Raw genomic sequence first — 27,929 nt, forward strand, 5'->3', positions numbered from 1 at the left:
GAGGATATGGTATTGAGAGGCACCACAAGAATACACAATTTTTATCAAATCAGATGCATCAGAATAAATACTATTTTAACTAACCATTTTAAAAAATGGCAATTTTTTTATTTACTGATGAAAACAGAAGCCAACACATTTTACTAAAGCTCCCTTTTATTTCAGGCATATCTCAATCATTTATCCACTTATACATTTCTATGATCGGAGGCACTATCCTAGGGATTAATTGCTTGTGAATGCAGTGCTGTTAAAGTCTGTCTCTCACAATTTATGTAGAGATATAAATACCTACCTACTTACCCATTTAAAGAGCTCTGAAACTCTTCCAAACTGAAGAACTATATCACAAGTCAAAACACAACAAAGCAGAAGGTGAAAATAATCTTGATTAGAGAAACAAAGAACTTGTTAAAAATGCCCACGCGCTTTTTATTAATAAAAACTAATAGTGCCACAATTAAACAAGTAAAACAAACTGCTTATATTCCATAAAATATTACAGAAAAGTTTATTTGTGTTTCAATAAAAAGACTACTGTCTTAGAACAGGCAGCTGACAGTATTTGTGCAGTTAATTCTTTGTGAATAAATTTTAAAAGACTACCACCTGCCCTGAAATTTCTTTTATAAAAAAATGAAGTATTAAAAGTGATTGACAAATTTTGAGTTAAACATAAAACATTCTCTATATTTAATTTCAACTTTATAATAGATTACTGGAAGATGTTTAAGAAACAAATATAAACATTTGTTTCAGTACATGTCTTTTATATGATAGACTTATAGGTATGTAAACAACTATATAACAAATTGTTTTCAAAATCTGCCTGTAAGAAATCAGGCAAATTTTTATCATAAGCAAAACTCATCCCAAACCTTCAAGACATTTACACAGCTGTGCCAGCTTGGCAGTAAACATTTGCCAAAAATTGTATTTCATATGTCCTAACATTCAGCAAACACAATATATAAATTTGATGGAATTACAATGATCAGAATAATTTTTAAAAGGGAAATAAATTCACACAATTTCCGCAAACTAACATTTAAAAAGAGGCTCTTTTGTTTGTTTCTTTGGACTCTGCATGATCAGCAAAATATAACATTTGTTTGCTATGCTTCAGTACGAAGTGTCAACTAAATGCACTCTAAATAAAATGCCATTCAGTGTATGCATTTTTGACAGGTGGACAGATTTTATTTTCCATTAAATGTGGCTACATTTTCAAACTTAGCAACAACACTTAGGGGCAAAATGCATTTTCCTTCAAGTTAAAAATTCTAAGCAAAGAGTAAATAAAGGTTCTGCATTAACACACTGGTATCAACACACACATCCTCACCACATGTAAAAAAATCTACATAAAACAAACAATTCTTTTTACTTTACTGGAGGAGCATTTTCTAAATTCAGGACTCTTACCAGTATCTCCTTGATGGGGCAATTTTATGACAATTCTCTTCCTAGAATTATTCCTGAAGCTTGCTGAATTTTAACATTTAAAAAAGTCTACACGCAAAAAATATCAGTCGTCATCGTCATTTTCATTAAAGTCCTCGTCATCGTCGTCGTCATCATCTCCAACATAAGACACTGGTGTCTCTACTCTAGAGCCGCTGTATTGAGATCCATTGGAACTTGTAGCTAACATTCCATCCCCTCCATTTGAGTAGTCACTGAAACAAAAGCAAATTAGGATCAATACTTTTAACTGGTTTTCCATTAATGCATTAAGTTTTTACAACACAACTATGCAGGAGGAAGGGTGAGAAAAGGAATGTGCCTAAAAAATTTTTTTAACTGAAGTTATGCAAGGTTGCTATTGGACCGCAGGGACTTTGCTCGTATCTTTGGCTCAGGACACCAGGATCAATTGCTGTGCCTTCCTGGACACAATGGCAAAAGAAAAGAAAAAACCTTTGTGGGTATGAATTGGGACCAACTTCTCAACACTTCCCTATGGCTGCTCTACACCATTATCGCCCTTTGGGCTTTAACTCCTTCAAAATGCCTATTAGGGAAACTATTAAAGGTAAAGGGACCCCCGACCATTAGGTCCAATCGTGGCTGACTCTGGGATTGCGGCGCTCATCTCGCTTTATTGGCCGAGGGAGCCGGCGTACAGCTTCCGGTCAGGTGGCCAGCATGACTAAGCCACTTCTGGCGAACCAGAGCAGCTCACGGAAACGCCGTTTACCTTCCCACCAGAGCGGTACCTATTTATCTACTTGCACTTTGATGTGCTTTCGAACTGCTAGGTTGGCAGGAGCTGGGACCGAACAACGGGAGCTCACCCCATCACAGGGATTTGAACTGCCGACCATCTGATTGGCAAGTCCTAGGCTCTGTGGTTTAACCCACAGCGCCACCTGCGTCCCGTAGCGAAACTATTAGGCAAAACAAAAAGCGAAATTTGCACTTTGATGAAAGAAGCACTTTCCTTAGGAAGTCTCAGCAGCTGCTGTTAAGATTTTATCTGGCTAACAACAAAATCCAACCCACCAGAATCCATCACCCGCTACCAAGCAAGCCTCCCACATCAAGGACATTGGCTGGTTGCATTTTTATTGGGTAACATGTTTTCTGGCTGATCCACACCCGCGCACAGGTCACTAGACCTCTTACAAAAACCCTGTTCCTCTATGGTAAAAGCTTGGGTTGCAGCTTCATATAAGCAATTATTAACCTGCACTGCAGGCTCTAAGTTGGTTTAAAAATTCTGGGGAGGGAGATATTGGGGAGAATACAGGTGGTGATATTTGGAATGTACTGTATTGGCCTGAATATAAGCCTCACCCCCCCAAAAAAAATTCCAACCATGAAAAGTTAAAGTGTGGCTTAAATTCACGACCTTAAAAAAATGGCTTTTACGGTATCGCAGCTGAAACAGACGTACGGTAAAACGGAACGGGTGTGAGTGCCTGTGGAATTTTAAGGGAGTGGTTTATATTCGGATATTGTCTTTTTTTCTTTCCCCCCCCTCGAATTTTAAAGGTGTGGCTTATATTCGGGTGAGGCTTATGTTCGGTCCAATACAGTAATATGCTCTATTTGGGCAATAAAGTCGATTTTGGTCCATATCAGGGAAACCACACTTTTAAGCTGTATCATACGTGGTATAAGGACCGCAGGGCAAATGTCACAGGCCTCTCACGTTGACAAAGCTGTGGTGCTAGGGGAACATACTTCTACCTCTGGTGAAAGCGTTTGTAGGTATATACATTTTTGGTCCCTGGTTTTTAATGGAACTAAGCAGTCAACTTAATTACACCCTCTTCTTGCTCTCCTATTTTTGGGCATGACAATAAGATGATTATATTAAAAGATTTCGTTATATATTTTATTGGCTACTGCAGACATAGGCAAACTCAGCCCTCCAGATGTTTTGGGACTACAACGCCCATCATCCCTAACTAACAGGACCAGTGGTCAGGGATGATGGGAATTGTAGTCTCAAAACATCTGGAGGGCCGAGTTTGCCTAAGCCTGGGCTACTGCACGCTTGCCCACCATACAGAAATTGGAATATTGCCGTTTCGGAAGAAGTTACACACCATCTTTGAACTTTGCAAAGCACAGCCACATCGGATACCTTCCATCCAGTCAAGCGGGATTTTATTTTGTATACAAATGAACACCACTTACAACAACTTACACCAGCTTCCCAGGAAATCTGGACTTTTGAGTTAACTTTTGTTTAGTTATGTGATATGTGAACTGTTAATATATGTGATTTCTGCCACCTTTCATCCCTATGGTTTCTTTTTGTTTTTCCCTATATCCCCGCATGTAATACAGTTTTGCTCTGCCTTAAAATCAATGGGGTGGGTTCTAAAAATGACGGTGCTTGCCATTTGCCAGGTTTATCAGTATTTAAAGAGAAATCCCATCTAACCTGTTTGAAAATCTTGTCCCATTTGAAGCTGAACCTGATGAGGATGAGACATACACACTGCTTATTGATCCCTGAGCCATTTCTGTAAAGGAAGAAAGCATTATGAATTCTGCAGCATTGATTCTGTACCAAACACAAATCTAATCCAAATATTTTTTACATGTAGTGAAATTTTGTACAAAGTGCCCATCACATTTTTTTTTAAAAAAAAGTAAAAAAAAAGTTACACGGCCTATTAAAGTTCCCACTAAAATATAAGAGCACTGAATAATCTCTGAAGTGCATACAAAGCAGAAGAAAAATGGGGGCGGGGGAATAAGTTTGGGTGTACAAAGCCTAATTCTCTAAAGGGATTCCACAGCATACAAAATTAAGTGTATCATTAAAACACCCCATTGTATTTTAGTAAATAAAACCAATTCTACAGAACAGCAGAGGCAAGGATGAATATGACAGCTTCCTTTTCCTATGAAAATATTGATCATTCATAACTGCTACATTTAAAAGTATGGGAAAACGTGCTAAAACAAAATCAGACTTGGTTCAAATTTGTTCTAATAGCTGACAAGTACATATTTATCAAGCCAGCCATTGCTTTTCGTTCTGCATGATCAATGGAGGCCAGCAGTGGAGAACGAAACAGCCATATAGTGTTGTGGCTGCCAGAGCTCTCCTAGAATGCACTCCAATCCAGTTAACAATTATTTCAAGGGCAGCCTTGTTAATTCTGATGTTCTGCTGTTCTTTTTGACACCAACTGAGGATAGCACCATAGCACTTTACAAACAGTTCTCCTTTCTGCAATGATGTCTAGGATTGGCCTGGCACCTAAAATTTCGCAATCAACTGCTTGATAATCCACCTCTATGTTGGTGAAGCTAACTCCACAATGATTTGGAAGTTACTGCACTATTAGAACTTTTACTTCCATCATTTGGAGCAGGGAAGTTCTTAAGAACTTTTCACTCAGAAAATGCTTTGCATAGGCAACTGTACTGATAAAAGGCTTTGCAAACTACTTGTATCCTATAGCGCTGCATATTGCAGTTGTGTCAAGTTCCAATGGCAGTTTGGTTTCTTTTCCATGCACGTTTTAAATATAAGGAAATCTTTCACAGAACCTTACCTGTCACATATGGTTCAAGAGCTTTAGGAACCAAGCTCCTTGCATTTTTTAGGTCCTCTGCTGAGCAACTTCCAGATTCTAGCCCAAAAGCCATTCCCATGCGCTTTAACACTTCTATATCATCGTGTATTTCAAATGCATTGTCAAAATTAAATAGATATTCAAACCTACAGAAAATGGGTAGAAACTGGTCAAAAAACTATGCACATAGGGTTATAAAATTTTCTTCCAAGTGTATCTTCTACTAATACGCAACTTTTAAAAGATACAGCACATTTTGATGCTGTTATACAATTCCAACACTGTCTATCAGGAAGCAGCAGTCTCAAATATTTCAATATTTCATATATTAGTAAGATACCGTATTTTTCGCTCCATAGGGAGCACCTGACCATAGGGCACACCTAGTTTTCAGAGGGAGAAATCAAGGGAAAAAATATGACACCCCCCCAAGCTCTGGGAGCAGCGGACAGGCTGAGCACAGCCTGTCTGCTTCTCCCAGACCTTCTCCCTGCTTTTGCGGGAGGTGGGGGAATCCCACAGGAGCCGCACGCCCAATCTCCTGAACTGAACCTCCTGTTTTAACCTCTGTGCTGCTTTAATGGGCTTACTTTATTGTACATTTTTAATTGCGAGTTTTTATTTTAACATTTTGAATGAACTGTTTTAGTGTGGATTTTCATTACGTGCATTTGTATTTTTTCTATTGGTTTTTATACTTGTAAGCCACTTCGAAACCACTTAGGCAATTAGGTGGTATATAAATAGAAAATAATAAAACCAGAATTTGCAACCCCAACTTTGTCAGTATTTAAGAGATTAGTCCATTTTCCTGCATAAATTTCAAGCTAGCTCCATGAACATGTGCAGCGGGTTGCAGCTTTGCTCTCCCCTTGCAAGAACATGAGCAATGAAACTATGCTCCCTGGCTTACTGTGTTATGATCGAATTGGGGGTCCTGGTTTGTTTTGCTTCAAATAAACCACAACATGAAGGGCAAGATTTCTTCTTTGCTTACCGGACATTGGTTTGAGCAAAACAAACCATGCTCCCCAGTTCATATATAATGCTAAGACAAGTACCATGGTTTGTTGCTCCCATGCTTACTAGAGGGAGGAGAAAAGCACGAGCCAATCGCTTATTATAATTTATCATGCAAATGCAGCCAGTGTATTCGCAAGGACAGAAGAAAACACCCGTTTCCCTACTAGCAACCTACTTGTCATTAGAAATACTGCAGTCAATCACAGTCTTCTTGCTGGTGTTCACAATGATAAATGGCAAATGAATGACAGAATTAGAAGCTGGTGGTCTGTTTGCTTGCTGTTCTGCTTGACGATTTCGCTGAACAAGATTCTTGAAGGCAATTTGCTGTTAAGGGATTTAAATATAAACAACTTCATTTTCTTTAAGAATAGGAAAACAATTGTGAAGGCATGTTTGGCATAAATTCTTAAATAAGAATATTTAAGAATAATTAAACAAGTAACAATAGTATCTATAACCAAGCATTTCTGAATTAGGCACTCTAAAGTTTTGAGAAATGCCTCCTTTTTGGTTACTAGGTGGTATGTGTTTAAGTCTACACACACACACAAACAAACAAACAAACACACACACACACACCCCAAAGTGGAAGGTTTTCCTCCAGCTCCAAAACAGAGTCCAGAACATGGGGAAAAAATCTAACTTCTACAAAGTGAATAAACTCTGCACAAACTTTTTAAACATAAGATCATCCGTAAAATAGAAGTAAAATAAGATGAGGAAAGACAGTGGGGGGTTAGGGAAGAGAAAAATCTGCCTAATCAGGTAGGGTTGACCAGGAAGCTGAAGAAAAGCCTATTCCCTTGGTGCCATTTCATATATGCAGATACTGCCTGGTTACCAAGAGGAAGTACTTTCCAGAAGTAAAAAGGCTGCTGTTCTTGAAACCCCAGAAAAATGCAAAGAAGACTGTCTAATAAACACCCCTGAGGTTGTTCCAGTTAATTATTTTTATTCTATTATTTAATTCTACTCTACCTTTTAGGGCAGGCCTAAAATAAAAATAGGAGACACAAAGCATACAGGACAGAATCAGATGAAGTTGCATATAGGTGCCTACAATAATCAAGAACAAAAATTGTGTAATGCCTTATTGCTAAAGTGAATTAAAACCATTGGGAGGAAATCATTTTGCCTTGCCAGATGGAAAAATCTCCCCTCTCCAATCCCCATGCACTGTTCTGGGGAGTTCTCCCAACCCTCCAGAGCTGATCTGAGGCAGATAGGGGAGGGGGGACCTTTGCAGTAGCAGGAGCCCTTGCCCTGGCTTCTGCTAGCCTACCTGCTTAGTTGACTTGTCCAGCCCATTATCCTCTTATTCCCAGTCATGTCATTTACTTATGTAGGATAAAGTAAGTGCTTCAGGGGGAAACCAGCTCATCTTAACGCATTAGACAATTGATAAAATATATATAAAGTGATTTGGCAAGGCAAACAACTGTTCCAAAAATACCTGAAGTATTAGCTCTTGTAGTTGTGACTGTTTTTGCTTTATTCTTTCAAGTCTTCTCTGTCGCTCCACCTTAAGAAAAGAAACTTTGTTAGTTTTAGAGAGGAGTTGGGTGAATTTGAAAAGTACTGTAGCTACATAATGCTCTGTATGTGGGCTAAAATCCAAGAAACCAAGAAGTTCATTCTGTGAATCTAAGGGGGCTTTATACTTCTCAAAAAGCAGCACCCTGTCTCAAGTAATGTATACATTTGAAACATAGGCAAGATTCCAAAGCAGTTCACAAAACGGCATGAGAATCGGTTGTTTTAGATTTTTTTAAATATCCAAAATTTCATATCTGCTGAAATGAATTTGAAACATCATTTGTTGTTCTTAAACAACAACGACAGTGTGGCAACAGCCATAAACCCTCTCTCTGCATACAAGGAAATCTTGAACACCCAGAGCTAACTACCATCAAATGATACATAAGCCTGTTCAGAGATTATTTAAAAGACAATCAAAATAATTCAACCAAAAATGTATCTGTTTCTTATAGTGAAGTCATTCATAGAAAGAAGGGGTATTAAACAGAGGTGCTTATGGAATCTGACACGATTAGATTCTGCACTAGATTCCGAAGTTCTACTTCATTGTAAATATTCCATAAAGTGGAACTCAAATTTTCACTATTAGTTACAGTGCTCTGGAATTATTTCCAGAAGTTGGAAGGAATTGTCAACTGTCTACTCCCGCTCTCTTCCACCAGCACTTGGGAGGTTCTTACCCTAAAGATTTATTTTTTACTTATGAAATTTTGCAAATGCACAATCATTTTCAATTAAAGAAAGTTATGATTTTGAAAGCCAGATGCGCAGAATGAATTATTCCACCACTCCAAAATTTGGGTCTCCAACCAGAATGAAACCCTGTGTGGAACCAAAGGCATGCCACCATCTTGGAATGGAAGTGAGGGAATCTGTTCCTCCCGAGTAATCAGAAAACAAGATTAAAGAAATGCTGCAAATGAGAAAAGTCCACCGCATTTTACCTCTAAATTCTGACATTCCTGAGCTGAATTAGTAGGTAGGCCAATCCATTTTATTTCTTTCTTCTCCTTGGAAATAATGTTCATGGCCATAAGGACATTTAAGGCATCATAGACACGTCGTCTAATATTTTTCTGATCATAAGCCTGCTGTTGAATTAAGAGTATTAGAATATCTCTGATTTAACTATTTTAAAGAATTTATCCAGTCATGCAACAGCTGAAGTAATATCATAACTTTGTCGGTTAACAGAGTAGCATTTCTAATCTTGAAAACAAGAACTTGAATTTTTTATAACACACAATACACACATTGGGATGATCCCCAAAAGAAAGCAAAAAGAAAGGGGCTGTGTCTGCATGTAGGTATTTGTAGCATGCAGGAAATGGGTTTGTTGTCTCTACTAAATTCAGAACATAAATATATTTACCGATTCATTTGGTGAGATGTGTGCATCTGCGGTACTAAACTCTGCAACTAACTCATCTGCTACCTCATTGTATGAGGTCGTTCCTTTCCTCTGAACCTTCTCACAAACTTTCATAGAGAAGTGCCGCAAACCCTTGCCATTCTTCTCACCCTTTTTGTTGCGCTTCCTATAAATACAGATACAATGAGTTACACACACACACAAATCCCCAAAACCAATGAGACGACTTTAGGGTGGGTTTCTTTCTTTTTTTAAAGAGAACCCATACCCCAAATCACTTGTTTCATTAAACCTTGTGAAAAAGAAGGCTTCATCAATGATAAAATATGTTCTAATGGTGGCAGTGTTGGCCCACTGCCCTTAGGAATTTGTCTGCATAGAAGCAAAACTCATACTTACTTTGCCAAACCTTTATTAGGCATTACAAATAAAGGCCATTGTAAAACGTCCATATATAAAATTATAAAATATATACAAAAACAACCAAAAACAGAAGCAGAACACCTCAAAACAGTATTTTTTAAGAAATGCAATGGCACTGAAGAAATTGTTTTAATGAACGTAGCTTGTTGGTTTGCACACCCACGTCTGACCTAGACACACACAGTTAAAATATGAGGATATTATTATTATTATTATTATTATTATTATTATTATTACCATGCCCATCTGGCTGGGTTTCCCCAGCTACTCTGGGCGGCTTACAACATACCTAAAAGCATAATAAAAACATCAATCCTAAAAAACTACCCTAAACAGGGCTGCCTTCAGATGTCTTCTAAAAGTCAGATACAGTGGTACCTCTGGTTGCGAACAGGATCCGTTCCGGAGTCCCGTTTGCAACATGAGCAGAACACAACGCGCGTCTGCGCATGTCGCTGCGTCTGCGCATGATGTCATTTTGTGCGTCTGCACATGCGGCGAAACCCGGAAGTAACCCTTTCCGGTACTTCCGGGTCGCTGTGGGACGCAACCTGAAAAAAACGTATCATGAAGCAAACGCAACACGAGGTATGACTGTAGTTGTTATTTTCTTGACACCTGAGTGCGTTCCACTGGGAGGGTGCCACTACAGAGAAGGCCTATTATGACAATAGGCATACACTCCTATTACTTGAAACATTTTGAATTTGCTTATAACGTTATTCAAAGGAAACTCTATAGAAATACACACCATATCTACCTTCAGCTACCAACCTTTACATGAGGAAGAAACGAACTACAAGTTTAAGAGAACTGAATGCAATTATGTCCTTGAGTGGCTGGAAAGGGCTTTGGTCCAGGGGAGGCTTCTGCTGGCAGGACAGGGAGTGAGGTGATTGTCACTGACCTCCCCTCCCCTGTAGCTCCTTGCATCACCTCCCATGATGTTCTGAAGGATCCTCCAAGTATCTGGATCACATGGGGAGTTGTCAGGGAAACTGGCAAAAACCTACCTCCTCCCCAGATTCTGCTAACATAAGCCTCCAGGGATATCATTGGATTCGGCCCAATATTTTTCAGCTATTAGCTAACTAGCTGGATAGGAGGCCCAACTTTAGTTACCAAGAATAAAGCTTTTGAGGCATGCGTTTTCCTGTGAATATGTTGTAACATTTTCCTGTGAATATGTTGTAACATTTTCCTGTGAATATGTTGTAACCTAACTAAATTTTACTCACCCAGCAGACCAAGGCGAAGAATCTGCAGTCTGGTTCTGCGGTACGAAGTGTGTGTTGGGTGTATGTGGACTTGATACCAGAATAGTATTGGGGGCTGAAGGTCTCTGAGGTGTACCAATAACCTACAGTTAATACAAAATGTCAGTTAATGCCACTCCTATTCAGATTACAGTGGTACCTCGGATTTTGAACAGAATCCGTTCTGGAAGACTGTTTGACTTCTGAAATGTTTGAAAACCGAAGCGCAAAGGGCGGTCTGCAAATTCAATGGAGAAAACTGGAAAAAAACTCAGCAGAAGCCATTTGACTTCCAAGGCGCATTCAAAAACAGAAGCATTTACTTCCAGGTTTTCAGTGTTCGACTTCTGAGACGTTCAAAAACCGAGGTAACACTGTAATTATATTATCTTCCTTAGTATGGAAGCCGTAATTTTATACTAGATACATTTTAAAAAGTAAAACCACAATTTACATTTTTAGTGGGTATTTTGCCCAACCAGGAAACTCTTAAGTTGGAATCAAACTCTAACTTATATTATGTAGGCATGCTTCTGAAAGAACCTCATCTAATGGTGCTCTTCTCCACTGAAAGCTGCCAAGTTAAGTGGACCCCATGGTTCCTATGTAGATCTCAAAAATTTCTAATGTACAACAAAGGCGGCGCTTTAGATGTTTCCAAACTAAAACTCCCACCATCCCTCATCACTGGGTGCATTAGCAGAAGCTGATAAAAGCTGCAGCACACCAACGTCTGCAGGGTCACAGTTTAGTCACCCCTGACGTAGAACAATCTTATGCATGTTTTCTCAGAATGTGTTCCAATGTTGAGGCTGACCCCAGCAAAGGATTAATGTGGCACCTCAAAATCTACAAGTTACATATCACAAATGAATCAGTAGGTTTCCCTACAGGCCTCTTACCATTTGTTGTGCAATGTTGACATTAGATTGTCCAAATGTTTTCGGTAGGAGTTGTTTTCCAAGTGTATTTACTGCGGAAGGGTGAACTGCTACTAATGAAACAACACCTAAAATACACAAATTGAAAAGTTACAAAATGGTAACAAATAACTGGCAACACAATTAGCATCTGACTAGGCAAACTAAAGACGTCAGTCTAATATTTAACCTAATTCTGTTGCACACGTCCAAGTTAAAATGCTTTTAAATATGTGAGAGCGGGAGACATTCTTTACTTGAGCAAATGTTAGGATGAAGTCCTCGAGATAAACCATTGAGCTCAAACATAATAGCTTGATTTAATTCTCTGAAGACAGAGAAATCAACGTGCCAAGATTAGAATCCCTCACTATAATTTATCTGACATACTGACTTAAAACTACTACCAGAAACATCTGCTTTGCTTGAAGATTAACTTCTAAATCAGGCTGGAGAATCTATGACCTTCGTGATATTTCTGAACTTCAACTCCCATCATCCTTGAGTAATGCCTTTCATTTTGTAGTTGTGTGATCTGTGCTCATACTGTATTGTGAGGGCCATTAGCTATAAACCATAAAATCTACTGACTGAACTCCCATCATCCTTGTCCATGCCAACCGGAGGGTCATAGGTTCCTGTAATGGCTTTAGGGGTTGCTTGTGCGTAAATAGCCGCCACTCTGGGCTAGGTTGGCTGGTTAAACCATTTCTCGCTGGACAGCCATCCACTCCGTGGCTGTTCAGTCGCTGGCAGAATCCGTCAGTGGGCGTTTCTTAAACCTTTTCCAACATAAAAGTTGTTTGACGCCCAGTCTCCTCCTACTCTCCCTGCGCGGAAGTCTTCTGCGCAGGGAGGGCGTGGGTAGCGGAGGACCTGTGCTCTCCCCGCTGGTGTCCAGTGAAGAGTCCCGGAGCCTGCTCTCTGCTTCCCCCATTGGCCCCCCTCTATCCCTGGTGTAGCGCTGATTTTCTTCCCCAACAGGAGACTTGCCTCTCTCCCTGCTTGGCCCCTCTCCAGCATCGTTGTGGGGCCTCGCCTCCTCCTCTAGTTCCGATGGCAGTTCCCTGACAGTTCCCTACCAAGGTTCTGGATAAATCTTGACGGCCACAAGTCAGTATGAAGAAAGCTTCCACATCTCTTTACAATCACATCCATTTTTACTTGGAAACAGTCAGTGTGAAGCATACACAGAACTGCAGCATGTGTCTCCAAGTTGTCATGAAGACAGAAGTTTTTAAAAGTTCTATATGAGCAATGCGTATATGCATTTCTGTACAAATGCTGCCACCCTGTGGTACAAAATATTTTATAGAAGTAAAATTTTAGAATGGTAGAAAGTAGAGTGAAAACATATTCTATTCACTTGAATATTAGGATGGTGTATATTCAGCCGATTACCCACCCACCCTTCTAAGGAGTTAAATGCAGTGTTGTCTGAAATAATTCAGGAGGGATTTGATGACTAAAGGAAATAAGAAAATACCAATCAGTTTCTGGCAAGTAGCATTTGAGATTGGAAGAGATTTTTAACATTAACTATTCTAGTGTGCAACTTTTTAGAAGTGTGATCTTTATGAGACACCGGTATAGCCTAGTTGATTGTCTTTCTTTTGTCCAGATGGCATTATACGCCTTTTTTGAGAATTAGAAAATTGCAGCCGCAATCAAATCCTGATGAAATGTTTGTCATATAAGTCAATAAGTTGATTCAGGGAACTAAAGTAATAATAATAGTTGTTGTTGTTGTAATAATAATAATAATAATAATAATAATAATAATAATAATAATAGTTGTTGTTTTTACCCCCGCCCATCTGGCTGGGTTTCCCCAGCCACTCTGGGCGGCTTACAGCATATCTAAAAACATAAAACTTTAAAAACCTCCCGATACAGGGCTGCATTCAGATGTCTTCTAAAAGTTGTGTAATTCTTTTATCTCCTTGACATCTGAAGGGAGGGCGTTCCAGAGGGAGGGCACCACTACTGAGAAGGCCCTCTGCCTGGTTCACTGTAACTTCACTTCTCGCAGTGAGGGAACCAGCAGAAGACCCTCGGAGGAGGACCTGTGTCTGGGCTGAATGATGGGGGTGGAGACGCTCCTTCAGGTATACTGGGGCAAAGCATTTTAGGGCTTTAAAAGTCAGCTCCAACACTCTGAATTGTGCTCGGAACGAAAGTGGAATGGTTCTGCTGAGAAATAACTGTATCAGCCTCAAATGTATTCTTACTCACATTTGGATGCCCTGTCCCATAAAAAATAATTTTATTAGAAATCTGGGATACAAACACATTAATTAGTAAATAAATTGAAGCTTTATTTGTTAAAACAGGGGTCACCACCTTTTTATAGGCCCATGGCACATTTGGATTTTTGAGTGGGTACTATCCCTTTCGGTCACTTCAATTAAAGACTTAAGACTCCAAAGCCTCACTTTCAGAGAGTACTGAGTAACACACTGTCTCTTTCATAAACAAGTATGAAACAGATATAGGTTGCCGCTATGGCTCCCCTCAAGCAACTCTATGTCACACAACATGGTCCTGCTCAAAAGTTGCACCCTTTGGGTCAAAGATAAACAGCTGCATAAATAAGGCCTTAGATGCATCCATGGGATTCAAAGATGTTGCTGATGAACTACATACCATTCTGGAATCTGAGTGAGGTACAATGTGACTGGCTGCTGTGGACACTCTTGATAGCTAAACACATAATAATACAACAATGGAAGGAGAGATCCTCTCCCTAATCATACAATGGACCAAATAAACCAGCCACCCCCTATGAGAAGATGCCTTTTCCACAAGGGGAAAATGGAAAATTATTGGGCACACAGACTCCCTACACAAATTCATTTGTGTAACAGGCAATGGTTGATTACAGTATTGGCTGCCACTGATCATGTGCACTTTAAAAAAATTATTGTTGTTTATTGTATTGTTTTTGTATAAAGTATTTCTTTCAAAAATTCAGTGAAAACCTGTAAGTAAGAAAGACTGAATGGTCAATATGCATGCTTTCTTCTACAACAAACACCATTGTGCAGGTAGCATTACATGCCTAGGATATATTTTCTGATTAAAATTTGTACATGCTGCCTTTCATCTGTGAAATTTTAAAGAAATTTACAAAGTACTAATAGATCTGGGTCACTGTGAGAAAGACTAGGCCCAGGTGTCAAGTGTGGCTAAGAAAACAGCCATTGCAGCCAAGTTGAGCCTACCAGGGTCTTCAGATAAGAGGAATGAGACCCACCAGAGGATGCTCCTCAAACGTGAAGCCAGCCTTACTACACACACAGAAGTCTTACTTCATTAAATATGAAGGCCAATAACAACAAGAGTTTCTTACCTTTTCCAGGACTAAGATTTTGGTCTATAAAAACCTTTAATTCTCCATTAGCTTCAATTAGACCAGCCTACAAGAGAAGACACATTTTATTTAGATGTAAAGTACTTTGCAAACAAATTACATTCCCAGGTCCCAATAGGTTTTGCAAGGGACCATCCGAATCCATCATCAAGTTATAGGTTGCCTTTATGTCCACAAATGTATTCTGTGATTTGTTGGTGGTACTGTTGTCACTCTCTATAAAAAATAATTAAGATCCATGAAGGTCTGTGCCTTGGATTTTTTTGTGGTCCTAGCAAGCACCAGATCTGTGATGTTTACTGTGCAGGCTTATCATAGAACTCTGCTCCAGGTCTACCTATATGCATATAGCTATACACAAAATCCCCTTTAGCCTTCCCCCTTAGTTCAGGCCACACCTTGTTTTGTCCTAAGGAGTTGGGGAACTTGCACATAGGCACATACACACTCCCAATGCCCCATTATGCATACAGACTTATCAGCTGGCAATTGTGTAACCCAGCTCTTAGTAAGAACAAAATATGCAATATTCCGACCCATTACACACACACACACACACACACACACACACACACACACTGCAGAAGCAAGCAACTATGTAGACTGCTCTGATCAATACATGGTTGACATTTGTCCTCTTTACCAGGGTCATGGGCTTCTATCAGCAACCTACACCAAAGGAGTTAAACTATCACATACATTTTCCTTTCAAATGCCTCCCTCTGGCCCTAAAGTGAGTTTTGGAGTTTTAGCTCAAAGTTTCTTTTTCAACTTAGGAAAGCAAAACATTTTTAAATGTCATCAAAGCTGCATTTCACAAGGAATACAGTTGCCATAAAACCTCATAGGAATTCAGCCTGGGGGTCAGACCAGGATTTGACTGCCATCACCAGAACTTCACAGCAGGTGCACTGGAAATCTGAAGTACACACAGTTGTTTACTAGCTCTTTATAGGCCTACCCTGTACCCTAGAGTGCACTGCCAGCCAACTCACCAATTTTGCTTCTTGTTGACTAGCACATGAGCAAAGCAACTAGGGAATTATTTCTCCAAGACAGGACTGCTGTGAACTCTTAGGACTGAATCAAACAAAATGTAGGTATAATAAAGAGAAGCATATCTTTAAAATAAGCCAGCAGCCTGCATTATAAAGTTCTACATATTCAACCCTTAGCACGCTTACAAGCAGAGCAAAAATTAAAAGTACTGTAAGCACAAGAGAATAAATTTCTATCAACTTCTTGTATTTTCTTACCTTACTCCCCCCCCCCAAAAACCCCCCATCATTTTTCAAAGGTGGGACTTTTATTGTGGTTCCCTAGGGCACAATTTCCGCACTTTTTAAATTAGCATTGGAGATTTTTAAAAAGTCAAAGCTCCTTATGGCAACCAGAAACGGAATAAAATGATTTAGTTAACAATACCATTTGGAATAAGTCAACATGTTAATGGCAAAGATGGAGCCCAGATTAAAGGATAGAAAGCCACTAAAATAAGAAATTTGATGGCTTAGTAAATGAGAAGTTTTACCATTTTTAGGCATGCAAAAGAACTAAGAAGGTATTTCACTTTGGTTACTGATGCTTGGCACCAATCAAAACTTGAAACAGCTCTCTTGGGTTTACATGGAAAGGAGAGAGAGCCAGGTTTAATCAGCATATTAATGGGACTAAACTTCGCAACCCCGAGCATTCTCAGCAATTTCATGTAGCTGTTAAACAGCATGTGGTACAAGACAGAACCTTGAAGGACACTACGGTCAAAATGTCCAGCAGGAGTCACGCCCATCCCCAACACCACCTTCTGGAACTACATCTCCAAGAAGGACTAGACTCGCAGGGGTCAGCAACCTTTTTCGGCCGTGGGCCGGTCCACCGTCTCTCAGACCATGTGGTGGGCAGGACTATATGGGGTGGGGGGATGAACTAATTCCTATGCCCCACAAATAACCCAGAGATGCATTTTAAATAAAAGGACACATTCTACTCATGTAAAAACATGCTGATTCCTGGACCGTCCACGGGCCGGATTGAGAAGGTGATTGGGCCACATCCGGCCCCCGGGCCTTAGGTTGCCAACCCCTGGACTAGAGACACTTCAGGGACACACATCCCCATATCCAGTTCCAGGTGCCCTAGGGTAGAGAAAGTTATCTCCATTCAACAAGCAGACAAAGTTAGATTGAAATGAATCTGGAGAATCCAGCTCAACGAAGAACATTGGCACTGAATGCTAAATCGCCTCACTCAAGAATGCAATACTACAGACTAGCTGAATATTATCATTTACCAGTGGGTCATTCCATATCAAGTGATCCAACTTTTTTACCTCATGTCATCCAATTTTGTTCATATTTTGTACACTTGTTGAATGATCAAAAGTAAGTTTAAATCTAAAATTTTAATTTTTTTATCTCGTGTGAGTGAAAAGTGGCATGGAAATATAATAAATGAAATGAAATTCCCTCAACACAAATAAATTATCTGCAATGATTGAGACTGAGGGAAAGAGAACAGGGGGTTAGACGTCCTTTGTATCAATATGTGAAGTGTCCTTCATTAGTTGAACTCCACAAAATGCAACAACAGATAATGAACCAAGTATCTTAAACATGACCCATTAGGCATATAAAACACTTCTAAAGAAATCTGAATTTACCACTCCTGCTGTAAGATAAAGCCCCTCTCCCACCGAATCATTTCAGGCTAAAAGTTGCACTCGCTCCAGCAGGGTGAGAAATTACACGAAAACTTGAGCAGTTAGTTGCATTCACATCTTTCATGCAGTGTCTTCTAACTTGCCCTTCTCCTCAAGCAGGTATGACTGAACAGCGGCCAAATCCAGAATGCAATATCTTCAATGCATAACCCCCACCTCCCAAATTTCTTAACATTGGTATAACCTTCCTTTAAGAAAGGCTAATTAACTGGAATAAAAAAAAGAATGCTTTGATGTAATTTTAAGAAAAGACTTGATCTGTACAAATATTTTCTATCAAAATCAGGAAACCAGCTGAATTCCCTCAGAAGTCTGATATACCAGTTAGATATGGAACATAATTCTCTAGAAGCTGCATAAACAAACAAATTACTCCACAGACATTTATTGAATGCATCTATTTTCCAATTGCAAAAAAAAATAATGCTATTTGCCTTGCTTTGCTTGGAGCTAGATGTAGAAAGCAACAACAAAAAAATGTTTGAGTGATAACCCAACCCAAATTGCTTGAAATTCTATATACTTTAATGGTAAATTAAATTAAGCTACATACAGAAAGAATCTATGCTTTTTGTTAAGTATTACACATTCTTGGCCACAGATACATACACTGCTATGGGGATACTAAAACACATATGCCAATATACATTATGTCCCTTACATTTAACTCAAGTCTTCTCAGCACACAGTGACTGCATTCACACCCCATAGTAAGCTAGGAGTAATATTTTAACATGAATATGCAGATTACTCTCACTTTGCTCTTCCTCGCCAGTGAGCGGAAGCAACAACTTAGCGCTGCATCAGGACTGGGGATTGTGGCTTGTTCTTGACATACTGATCATGATTTGAAAGAAACAAACCATGTTTCCCAGTTTGGACATAATGGCTAGCCATGATTTTAAATTATTTTGTTTCCAATGATTCTCGTAATTATTTAGTTTCAATTGTAACTTTATAACTCGATAATATAAGCAGCATAAGCAGAGTATGCAGCCCTCTCTGAGAGAGGACAATCTCTTTGCACTAGAGAACTTGCAACATTTCAAAAAGCCCTTTTACTTCAGGGTAACACAAGGCATTATTATATAACAGCACACAGCTGAACTCTATAGCCTGGCTGAGCAACAAAGAATTGCCAACAATAATAACTCTATAAATGATGTATTTAATTACTGTATTTTTCTGTGTACAAGACGAGGATTTTTTACCAAAAATTAGGTTTAAAATTGGGGCTTGTCTTATACACAGGTAGTGCAGAGGGGGTTGGCTGATTTGTTGCAGCAGCAAGCGGGAGATTCTCTGCGGCAAGGGTTGATGGTGATTGGCTGCTGCTGTGGCAATAGGGCGGTTGATTGGCGTCTTCAACGACGCGTACGATTTTTAGCGGCAGGTAAGTAATTTTCGGCAATCATTCCCCCCCCCAAAAGCTTAACAACTCTGGGCCATCCTCCCCAAGAAAAGCTTAACAACTCTTGGAAATCCCCCCCCCATTTTCTTAATTTGGAGTCGCCCAAAATAGGGGGCGTGTTATACACGGAAAAATACGGTAGTTAACATATTGATTTGAACTAAATAATAATAATAATAATAATAATAATAATAATAATAATAATAATAATAATAATATTTTATTTATACCCCACCCATCTGGATGAGTTTCCCCAGCCACTCTGGGTGGCTTCCAATCGAGTGTTAAAGACAATACAGCATTAAATATTAAAAACTTCCCTAAACAGGGTTGCCTTCAGATGTCTTTTAAAGATAAGATAGCTACTTATTTCCTTCACATCTGAAGGGAGGGCGTTCCACAGGGAAGGCGCCACTACCTGCAACCTCGCATCTCGCAATGAGGGAACCGCCAGAAGGCCCTCGGCGCTGGACCTCAGTGTCCTCAGACTGCCCCCACAACTTGCCACTCTTTGCTACCTTAAAACTGAGTCCTCTTTTACGAAACTCAAAAGTACAATAGTGCTAGCAAAGTTTAGGCTGTAGAGGTAGCAAATTGACCCCCCTTGACTTCCTGGATTACTGCCCCCACCAAATTCCTTCCTGCCAATAGCGCATCGTTTATTCTGTTCCTGGGCCTTACTGAGGCTGTCCCTCAACCCTACAATCTCCTTGGCTTTTCCTATCATCACAGATCCATCAGAAATTATTTTTTTTCAGTTTCTGTCAGTCCGTTGCCCACTTTGACACATTTCCTTTAATTACACTGCCTCTTTGTCAATCTGACTGGCACCTTTACCCCCTTCTCTATCTTCAGAGACATATAGCAATGTCAGTTCTGCTCCCATCGGTCATAGCAGCAACCATTCAAAAGCTATTTTAAGTATGTCATAGGACTTGGGATGTTCTTACTTTAAACCACCACCAACCAATGCCACACACAACCTCCTTAGGAAAGTGCCCTCAGTTTCAAAGGAATCTGCCATGCTGCAAAGGATGTGTGCTATTACTCAAAGAATAGAACTGCAAAGACTCCTACTGCACACTGATTACTTGAGCAGCTCTTTGGAACCTGGCCACACGAAACATAAGTGTACAAAAGCAAGAAACTATAAACTGTGCAAGGTACTGCTTTCTCAGAGGATACAGAACTCCTTCTTACAAGATTAGGTAAAGGTAAAGGGACCCCTGACCATTAGGTCCAGTCGTGACCGACTCTGGGGTTGCGGCGCTCATCTCGCTTTATTGGCCGAGGGAGCCGGCATACAGCTTCCGGGTCATGTGGCCAGCATGACTAAGCTGCTTCTGGCGAACCAGAGCAGTGCACGGAAACGCCGTTTACCTTCCCACCGGAGCGGTACCTATTTATCTACTTGAACTTGACGTGCTTTCGAACTGCTAGGTTGGCAGGAGCAGGGACCAAGCAATGGGAGCTCACCCCGTTGCAGGGATTCGAACCGCCGACCTTCTGATTGGCAAGTCCTAGGCTCTGTGGTTTAACCCACAGCGCCACCCGCGTCCCTTCTTACAAGATTAACATATTGCAAATTCACTTAAAATAAACGTATGGGTAAACTGAAATATTGTGTATCAAATATTGTGTATTTCATTTGTGGGCATTTATTCTATACCCTCTACTTGAAGGTCACAGGGTGGGCCACAACATCATATGGCATATATCACTGAATAAAAAGCAGTTAAAATACACTTCATCCAAAACAAAAATTGCCTAAAACAACACAAAGGCCTGGCAGAACTAAAATGTCTTAACCTGCCACTAAAACCAAATGAGAGTGGGAGCTGGCCTGATCCAAGGGGAAAGACAGCTCTGAAGTCAAGGTGCTACTTCCAAGAAGGCCCTGCTCTGGGTCAACTAAACCTACTTCTGTCACTGATGGCACAACCAATAAGGAATCTTCCGCAGATCTCAATTCAGAGGCAGGATGATCCTGGGAAGGTGCTATTCCAGGTAGGTGGGCCCCAAGCCATTTGAGCTTCATATATTAAACTCAACACCTTGACAAATAGCCAGCCGGTGAAGTTGCCTCAGAGCTGGTTCAATATGCTTGGGGCACCTAAACTCAACAGCACCCAGGCAACAGCTGCGACCTCCAAAGGAGGCCCAATGTAGAGTCATCAAAATTCCAGCTATCCTTATCCAGGAATGGCAACAGCTAGGGAATCGGGTGTATCTGGTGATCTGAGTCTCCAACAATAAGGTGAAATTTAGGAGTGCCCCTGGATCACACAATTGCTCCTTTAGGGGGAGTGCAACTGCACTCCAATCCTAATTTCTGGACCCAGAAACCAATCCATAGGGCCCGTGTCTTCTCTAGATTCAATTTCAGCTTACTGGCCTGCATCTATCCCTTCAGCTCCCGATTCCAATAGACGTAAGAGATGAGGCAAGGTGCAATCAGTGTACTGATGATGTGTCACCTCAATTCCCCTGATAATGGCTCCCAACAGCTTTATGCAGATCTTAAATAGCACAGATCCCTGCAGGACCCCATGGTATAATTGCCATAGGGCTGAGTCCCACAGCGTCACTACAGTCGTACCTTGGAAGTTGAACGGAATCCGTTCCGGAAGTCCGTTCGACTTCCAAAACGTTCGAAAACCAAATGGGACTGTAATTCTAAAAACAAATCTTAAGTTGAACACGGATATCAGCAATACATTTTAGAATTTGCAATGTACTTTCAAAAGAAAAACAAGCCTCATATTTCTCTGCATTTACAAGGACATGTAATATCCTGAGGCCCTAAACATGGCAGGAGGAAATTGCATTATAAAAGACTTTGTAATTGTGTATGTTTATAAAGGAAATCTGAATTTAAGACAAAAGTGTTAAGTCCACACTTACCTCTTAAACTCAATCACAACAGTTTATCAAACAGATTTAGTTAGAACCATAGAGGAAAATATGACTTCTTAGTTTTAAGTATCATAAAAGCAATAGACTGAATTTATTGTTGTTGGTGCCTACTGGATCCAGGAAGCAGCAAGTTTTCACAGATACTGTAGTATTCTAGAGATGCCATCTTGCATCTCATCAGGATGATCCAGAGTCCATATAGGTGATCTTGTATTCAAGATGGAGAAATTATATGTGAAAAACTAAGTACACCCTTACTGCTCCATAGGAATTAAGAGGATAAGTAGCAGACAAGGGCTGCTAATCAAATACCCTTGCTTAATTGATCATCAGCAAGTGTGCCCACCTCCATAAAAGCCAAAGTTTTAGTAGCTTGCCGGTCTGGAGCATTCAGGTGTGTTTTAACACAATGCCAAGGAGGAAAGATAACACTCTTAGAGAAGCAAGTGCTACTGCCCATAAAACTGGAAGGGTTCCAAGGCCATCTCCAACCAATGTTCTACAGCGGAAAAGGTTATTCAAAAGTGGAAAACATTCAAGACCATTTCCAATCTTGCCAGGAGTGGACGACCCAGCAAATTCACCCCAAGGTCAGACCATGCAACACTCAAAGAAATTGCAAAAATCCCAAGAATTACATCTCAGGCTCTAAAGGTCTCTGTTAGAATGTTAAATTTTAAAATTCATGATGGTACCCAGAGAAAAAGACTAAACAAGTATGGTTTGGAAGGGTTTTCAGATGAAAGCCTGGTTTCTCTAAAAAGAACATGGCAGCATAACTTTGGATTGCAAAGTTGCATCTGAACAAACCACAAGACTTCTGGAACCACGTTCTTTGGACAGATGAGACCCAAATGGAGATGTTTGGCCATAATGCACAGCACATTTAGCAAAAATCAAACACAGCATATCAGCACAAGCACCTCATACCAACTGTCAAGCACGGTGGTGGAAGGGTGATGATTTGGGCTTGTTTTGCAGCCACAGGACCTGGGAACCTTGCAGTCATTGAGTTGGCCATGAACTCCTCTGTATACCAAAGTATTCTACAGTCAAATGTGTGGCCATTTCCCAACAGCTGAAGCTTGGTTGAAATTGGGACATGCAACTGGACAAGGAAACACACCAGCAAATCTACAACAGAGTGACTGAAAAAGAACAGAATCAAGGTGTTGCAATGGCCCTGTCAAAATCCAGACCTCAACCCGACTGAAATGCTGTCTGGGACCTTAAGAGAGCTATGCATAAACAAATGCCAGCAAACCTCAATGAACTGAAGCAACGTTGTAAAGAAGACTGGGTCAAAATTCCTCTACAATGATGTGACAGATGGATAAAATCCTACAGAAAACAATTACTTAATGTTATTGCTGCTAATGGTGGTTCTACAAGCTATTGAATCATAAGGTGTACTTAGTTTTTCACATATGGCTTTTCCATTTTGACTTTATTTCTGTTAAATAAATCGTAACACGGTGTAATACGTCATGTACTTTTATTCATTTGAAGTTGTATTTACCTAATTTAAAGACCTGCTAAGAAACAAATGATTGCTATTATGTCCTGATATGTAAAACCACAGAATTAAAAGAAGGTCACTTTCTTTTTCCCATGACTGTAAGTGGCCTTCCTTGGTGTTTCTGTATCTCTACAGAGATCCAAACAAAGATCTGTTACTTGTCTCTAATCCCACATTATTTTTGCAGTGGATATGGGCTGCAAGACCACAAAAGCTCTCCGTTTTACTTATAGCATTTATGATGGCTCAATTTAGTTGCCAACCAACATGTTTTGTTGTCGTTAACTAGTTAGCATGCATAGTTGTTCAGGGGAAAAAGTTCAAAATGGGAAACTTGATTTAAAACAATTATTTTTCTGTGTTTTTTCTTTGCACCAATTGCCTAATTTAAATTAACTGCAGAATTTGGGACCTGCCAAACTAAGCACAGCCCTCTGTCTGTTTGTGATATCCGAGTGATATTGTAAAACAGGGTTTGTTAAGTACACACCAGCCTACAATACATGGTTGATGAATTGTTTAGCTTGATGTGTTATAAGTTGTGGAAGCCTGCTCTAAATCAATGGGATTACCCATACTGATTAAACTTATGCTCATTGATGAAACTGAACTGACTGTTCTAGTTTGCAGGACAATTACAACAACGGGAAGAAATTATAGATTCCAGTAGCTAGTTTTTTGCAATTTCAATTTTAGGTCACGATCTGAGTCTATGATAAATACCTTAATAGGAAATTCAACAACTCTATTTTTTTTAAGAATAGGGCACAAAGAAACAACCAAACTGTCATATGCTTCTCAATGCTGAAGGTGTGGTTCTGCTAGAAGAGGGCTAGATTAATAGAAGGATAAAGGTGTACCTTCTATTTCAGCCAGGCAATATAATGGAAAGTAGAGTACTAACAAAAGCAGTAAGAATTCACTGCGTCATACTTAAAAAGACAACACTAAAAAGGTTTTTTTCATTCATGCCATAGATGATCAAAGTCAGCATCACACAAAATCATATGACGGACAAACAGCTTATTACAGATCCTCAAGCCTATAACTTTTTAGTGTAAACCTTCTACTTATATTGCTTTTAAGAAAGCAAAGCAAGCGTTAAGCTATTATTGGAGCTATACTAGGAGCCAGTGGGCTAGCAATAAACATCCTGAAAGGTAGAAGCCTTCCCTAGTTTATTCACATGTGAAATGGTGGGCAAAAAAAATATATACCTTCATAATTATTTGGGGGCTGCTGACTCAAATAAAACTGATTCTGATCCACAAACATGTAAGTGGCCTTCCCTAGTTTGGAATAAAGTGAGAACACAACATAGTGACTTATGGAATTCTGCTAAGTGTTTCATGCTACCCTAGTACAGCAGTATAGGATGCTGCTACTATGTGCCTATATACCACCACTACAATATACCAGATTCAACACTACTCATCATTAGAAGAGATGATGACTTGTCATCTCTATGACACTATGCTAAAAGCATCTTAGCCTAAATGATGGGGATGTAGCCACACATATTTGAGATATGCTCCTACTGATATGCTGCACTGCCATTATGCAGCACAGGATGGAGTCAATGCAGCTGGATAAACACCTGCTTATTTGCTGTGTAGATGCAGCTACATGAATACATAGGGTAACAGTGAATTCCTATATTTATTAATGCTAGTGTTACCTTGGGCCAGTCACTGCCTCTCAGCTAACCCACCTCATCGGGTAGTTGTGGGGATTACCATATACATCACCTTGAGCTCCTTGGAGAAAAAAAGGTGGGATACAAATACAATAAACAAAAACATTATCTGTAGGACCATTACTTACAAATATACTTACATCTTTTGCCATGTTACTTAACCCAAGAAATCAGTTCTTTACTTGCTTGATTCCCACAGGTACAGGAACAGTAGCACTGTATTCTAAAAACGATAAATTAAAAGAAAAGAACTTGGTTATTGCAGGGAAACACATTTTAAAATTGAGATGGCTACATTTTCTTGACTTTCAGCACGGGGTTGTAAAAGTAAGTTACAGCCTGAAAGACCCAACTTAAAGCCTTCATAAATTAAGAGCAGGTCCGTCTCCAAAGCGTTTGGCCCCTGATCTTCTGAGAATATAAAGGCAAGATGGCCTGAACTGACAGGATCATAGAGGTGGGGATGGGGAGTTGCACCCTGTCCAGCTATGCGCTGGATGACTGAAAAGCATAAATATGCCTCCTGCATAAATCTGCACGCAACCCCCTTCCAAGAAGAAGGGGGAGCGGGGTGGGGGGCTTTGCTCCTGACCCATTAACTGCAGAACAGTTGCTAGGCCTCAGGGGCCCAACCCCCTACTACACTCCCCCCCCCAACGCTGAACAAAACACACACTGCTTCTCCATGCGAACATGCAAGCAGGCCCTGGAAATTTACATGCTGCTTCGGGGGCGGGGGGAGGAAACTGGTCCTGAGAGTCCCTGTGAAAACCAGGCGAAGCAGCATCTGCGCTCCACAGAACAACTCCCGCCAGCCCCCGCCTCCTGCACCTTCCCGCCCCCTCTCCAGGGCCTCAGAAGCCCGACCAGAGCCCGGGGAGTCTGAGGCTGGAGGGAAGAGACGGGGGGCCACCCAGGCACCAACCTCACCCTCAGCAGACCCTCCTCCTCGCCCGCCCGCCCCGGGGAAGGGGGGAGGGAAGAGACCGGGGTAGGAGAGAGGGGAGGAAGGAGGAAGAGGATCCTCGCCTTAAACCGTCCCGCCTAAGCGCTTCCCACCGCCGCTGCCTCCTCCTCCTCTTCGTCTCCCACCTGTCTTCCTTTTCGGTCCCTGCAACCCACTCCCCTGCCCGAGGCGCCGACGGTACCTGAGGAACTAGAGGAGGAGAAGCAGGGAGCAAACTCCATCCCCCACAACACACTCCCGAGCAATCCCCCACCCACAGCGCCGCTCTTGCACGGAAAGAGAGAGAGAGAGAGATGCCAACTGCACATGTGCAATGCACGGCCCTCCTCAAAACCCCCTCGGGGGTGGGGAGAAGCAGCCGAGGAGCAACACCATCACCTCTAGGCTTCCTCCTCCCCCTCCTCCCCCTTGCAAGGCAAAGCAGCTGTGTTTGTGGGGAGATAAGGTTGAGAGGGGGGGCACCTATCTGCTCTCCCCCCCCCACAACCTCCGGCCACAAACATACACACACTCGTTCAACTGCACCAGAATGAACTCTGCCAATAATTACGAAGCGACATAAGTGTGCATGGGAAATGATAATAAGAAGTTGCCCCCCTTCCCACACGTCTTTCCACCCCTTTCCAGCGCCTCTCCACCCCAACCCCTCGCTTTGCAAGCCTCTTTTCTTGGTTCCAACAGTTTCCAGAAAGTGTGAAGTTTTCCTGAAGCAAAGGAGGGGACACTTTTGGGGGGGGGTGTCGTTCCCCCCCACGAGTACATTTCAGCCATCCCTTAAGGCTGCAGCCGTGTGCAGGCTTACTTGGAAGCAAGCTCCACCGAGACTTTTGCATGCTTACTGGATAAAAAAGCAGACATGCAAAATAATAATAATAATAATAATAATAATAATAATAATAATAAAGGATCGGCCTCAATCCTAAACAAAGCTTTTACCTGGGAGTAAATCGAACTTAAAATTAGCCGCTCTTTCTTCTTCTACCGTACTCGGGGTGCAGAGCTGCGATCCGATGCACAATTGCTGATTACTTGGAAGCAAGCCCCCCCCCCGCTTACTTTCGGGTAAACATGCACGGGATCGGGTTGCAGGCAACAACCCCTCCTGCTCCTCCTCCTCACGAAAGCGCCATCATTCCCTGCCCGTGCCAAAGCTCACCCAGCCAAGCCGCGCTCTCCTTCCTGCCTCGCTTTGCTGCCTCCTCCCCCCCACCCCCAAAGCTTGGAGGTTCCCCGGCGCCGACCCGCAGGTTTGACCCCCTTCTCACACCTGTTCGCGCTCCTTGCACGGAATGGGCGGATGGGGAGGAACGGGGCTCGCCGCTGCCTCCGCTCGCCCTCCCCCCCTCCGCCGGCGGTCCCGCGATTCTTGGCTTTTTGGCGGTTGGCACAGAAGGAAGGCAAGGGGGAGGGAAAAAATTGAAACTTACACTTTCGTGCGTCCCTCCCGGCGTGACGCTGCGCGCTGACGTCACGGGGCTGTAACGTGCCCCACATAGGCACACGCGGGGCGGCGAGCGAGCTCCCTCCCACATCCCATCGCCGCTCTGCCGCACGCTCGCTCGCTTCGGCCGGCCTACTGGGCTGTCGCAGGCGAAAGGCCCGCGCATGCGCGAGGTTTTCGCGCCTTCGGGATTCCCTTCACGCCTTCCTCCTCCCGGGGCCTTGAGAGCGCGGGAAGCTGCAGCGCGAGACCGGCCGTTGAGCCGCCCTCGGGTACCTCACGGCTTCCGCTTTTGCGTCACTCTTC

General features: G+C 41.4%; 1 protein-coding gene across 5 annotated transcripts; it reads right to left on the reverse strand.

Moving 5' to 3' along the window:
- Nucleotides 1-408: 408 nt before the first annotated feature.
- On the reverse strand, nucleotides 409-27,877 carry TFDP1 (transcription factor Dp-1). 5 transcript variants are annotated; one of them, XM_053384359.1, is made up of 12 exons: nucleotides 27,610-27,877; nucleotides 25,356-25,438; nucleotides 14,934-15,000; nucleotides 11,564-11,670; nucleotides 10,644-10,765; nucleotides 8,983-9,148; nucleotides 8,555-8,701; nucleotides 7,525-7,593; nucleotides 6,244-6,395; nucleotides 5,025-5,191; nucleotides 3,899-3,980; nucleotides 409-1,679 (listed from the first exon to the last, which is right to left on the reverse strand). In XM_053384359.1, the coding sequence occupies exons 2-12, from the start codon at nucleotides 25,365-25,367 to the stop codon at nucleotides 1,529-1,531; spliced, it is 1,242 nt and encodes a 413-aa protein (XP_053240334.1). In that variant the 5' UTR covers nucleotides 25,368-25,438; nucleotides 27,610-27,877; the 3' UTR covers nucleotides 409-1,528. The 5 variants fall into 5 exon arrangements, with proteins under 5 accessions (XP_053240334.1, XP_053240330.1, XP_053240331.1 ...); XM_053384355.1 differs by having other exon boundaries at nucleotides 27,450-27,877; XM_053384356.1 differs by having other exon boundaries at nucleotides 27,424-27,877.
- Between the last annotated feature and the right edge of the window lie 52 nt (nucleotides 27,878-27,929).

Source organism: Podarcis raffonei, chromosome 4 (genome assembly GCF_027172205.1).
Source record: "Podarcis raffonei isolate rPodRaf1 chromosome 4, rPodRaf1.pri, whole genome shotgun sequence".
Lineage (NCBI taxonomy): Eukaryota > Metazoa > Chordata > Lepidosauria > Squamata > Lacertidae > Podarcis > Podarcis raffonei.

Excerpts from the sequence above, each read along its gene's own strand:
- TFDP1 (XM_053384359.1), bottom strand. Across the intron at positions 11,671-14,933 it reads AAATCTTAGTCCTGGAAAAG|GTGTTGTTTCATTAGTAGCA; the intron begins GTAAGAAACTCT and ends TGTGTATTTTAG. Across the intron at positions 7,594-8,554 it reads AGGAATGTCAGAATTTAGAG|GTGGAGCGACAGAGAAGACT; the intron begins GTAAAATGCGGT and ends TCTTTTCTTAAG.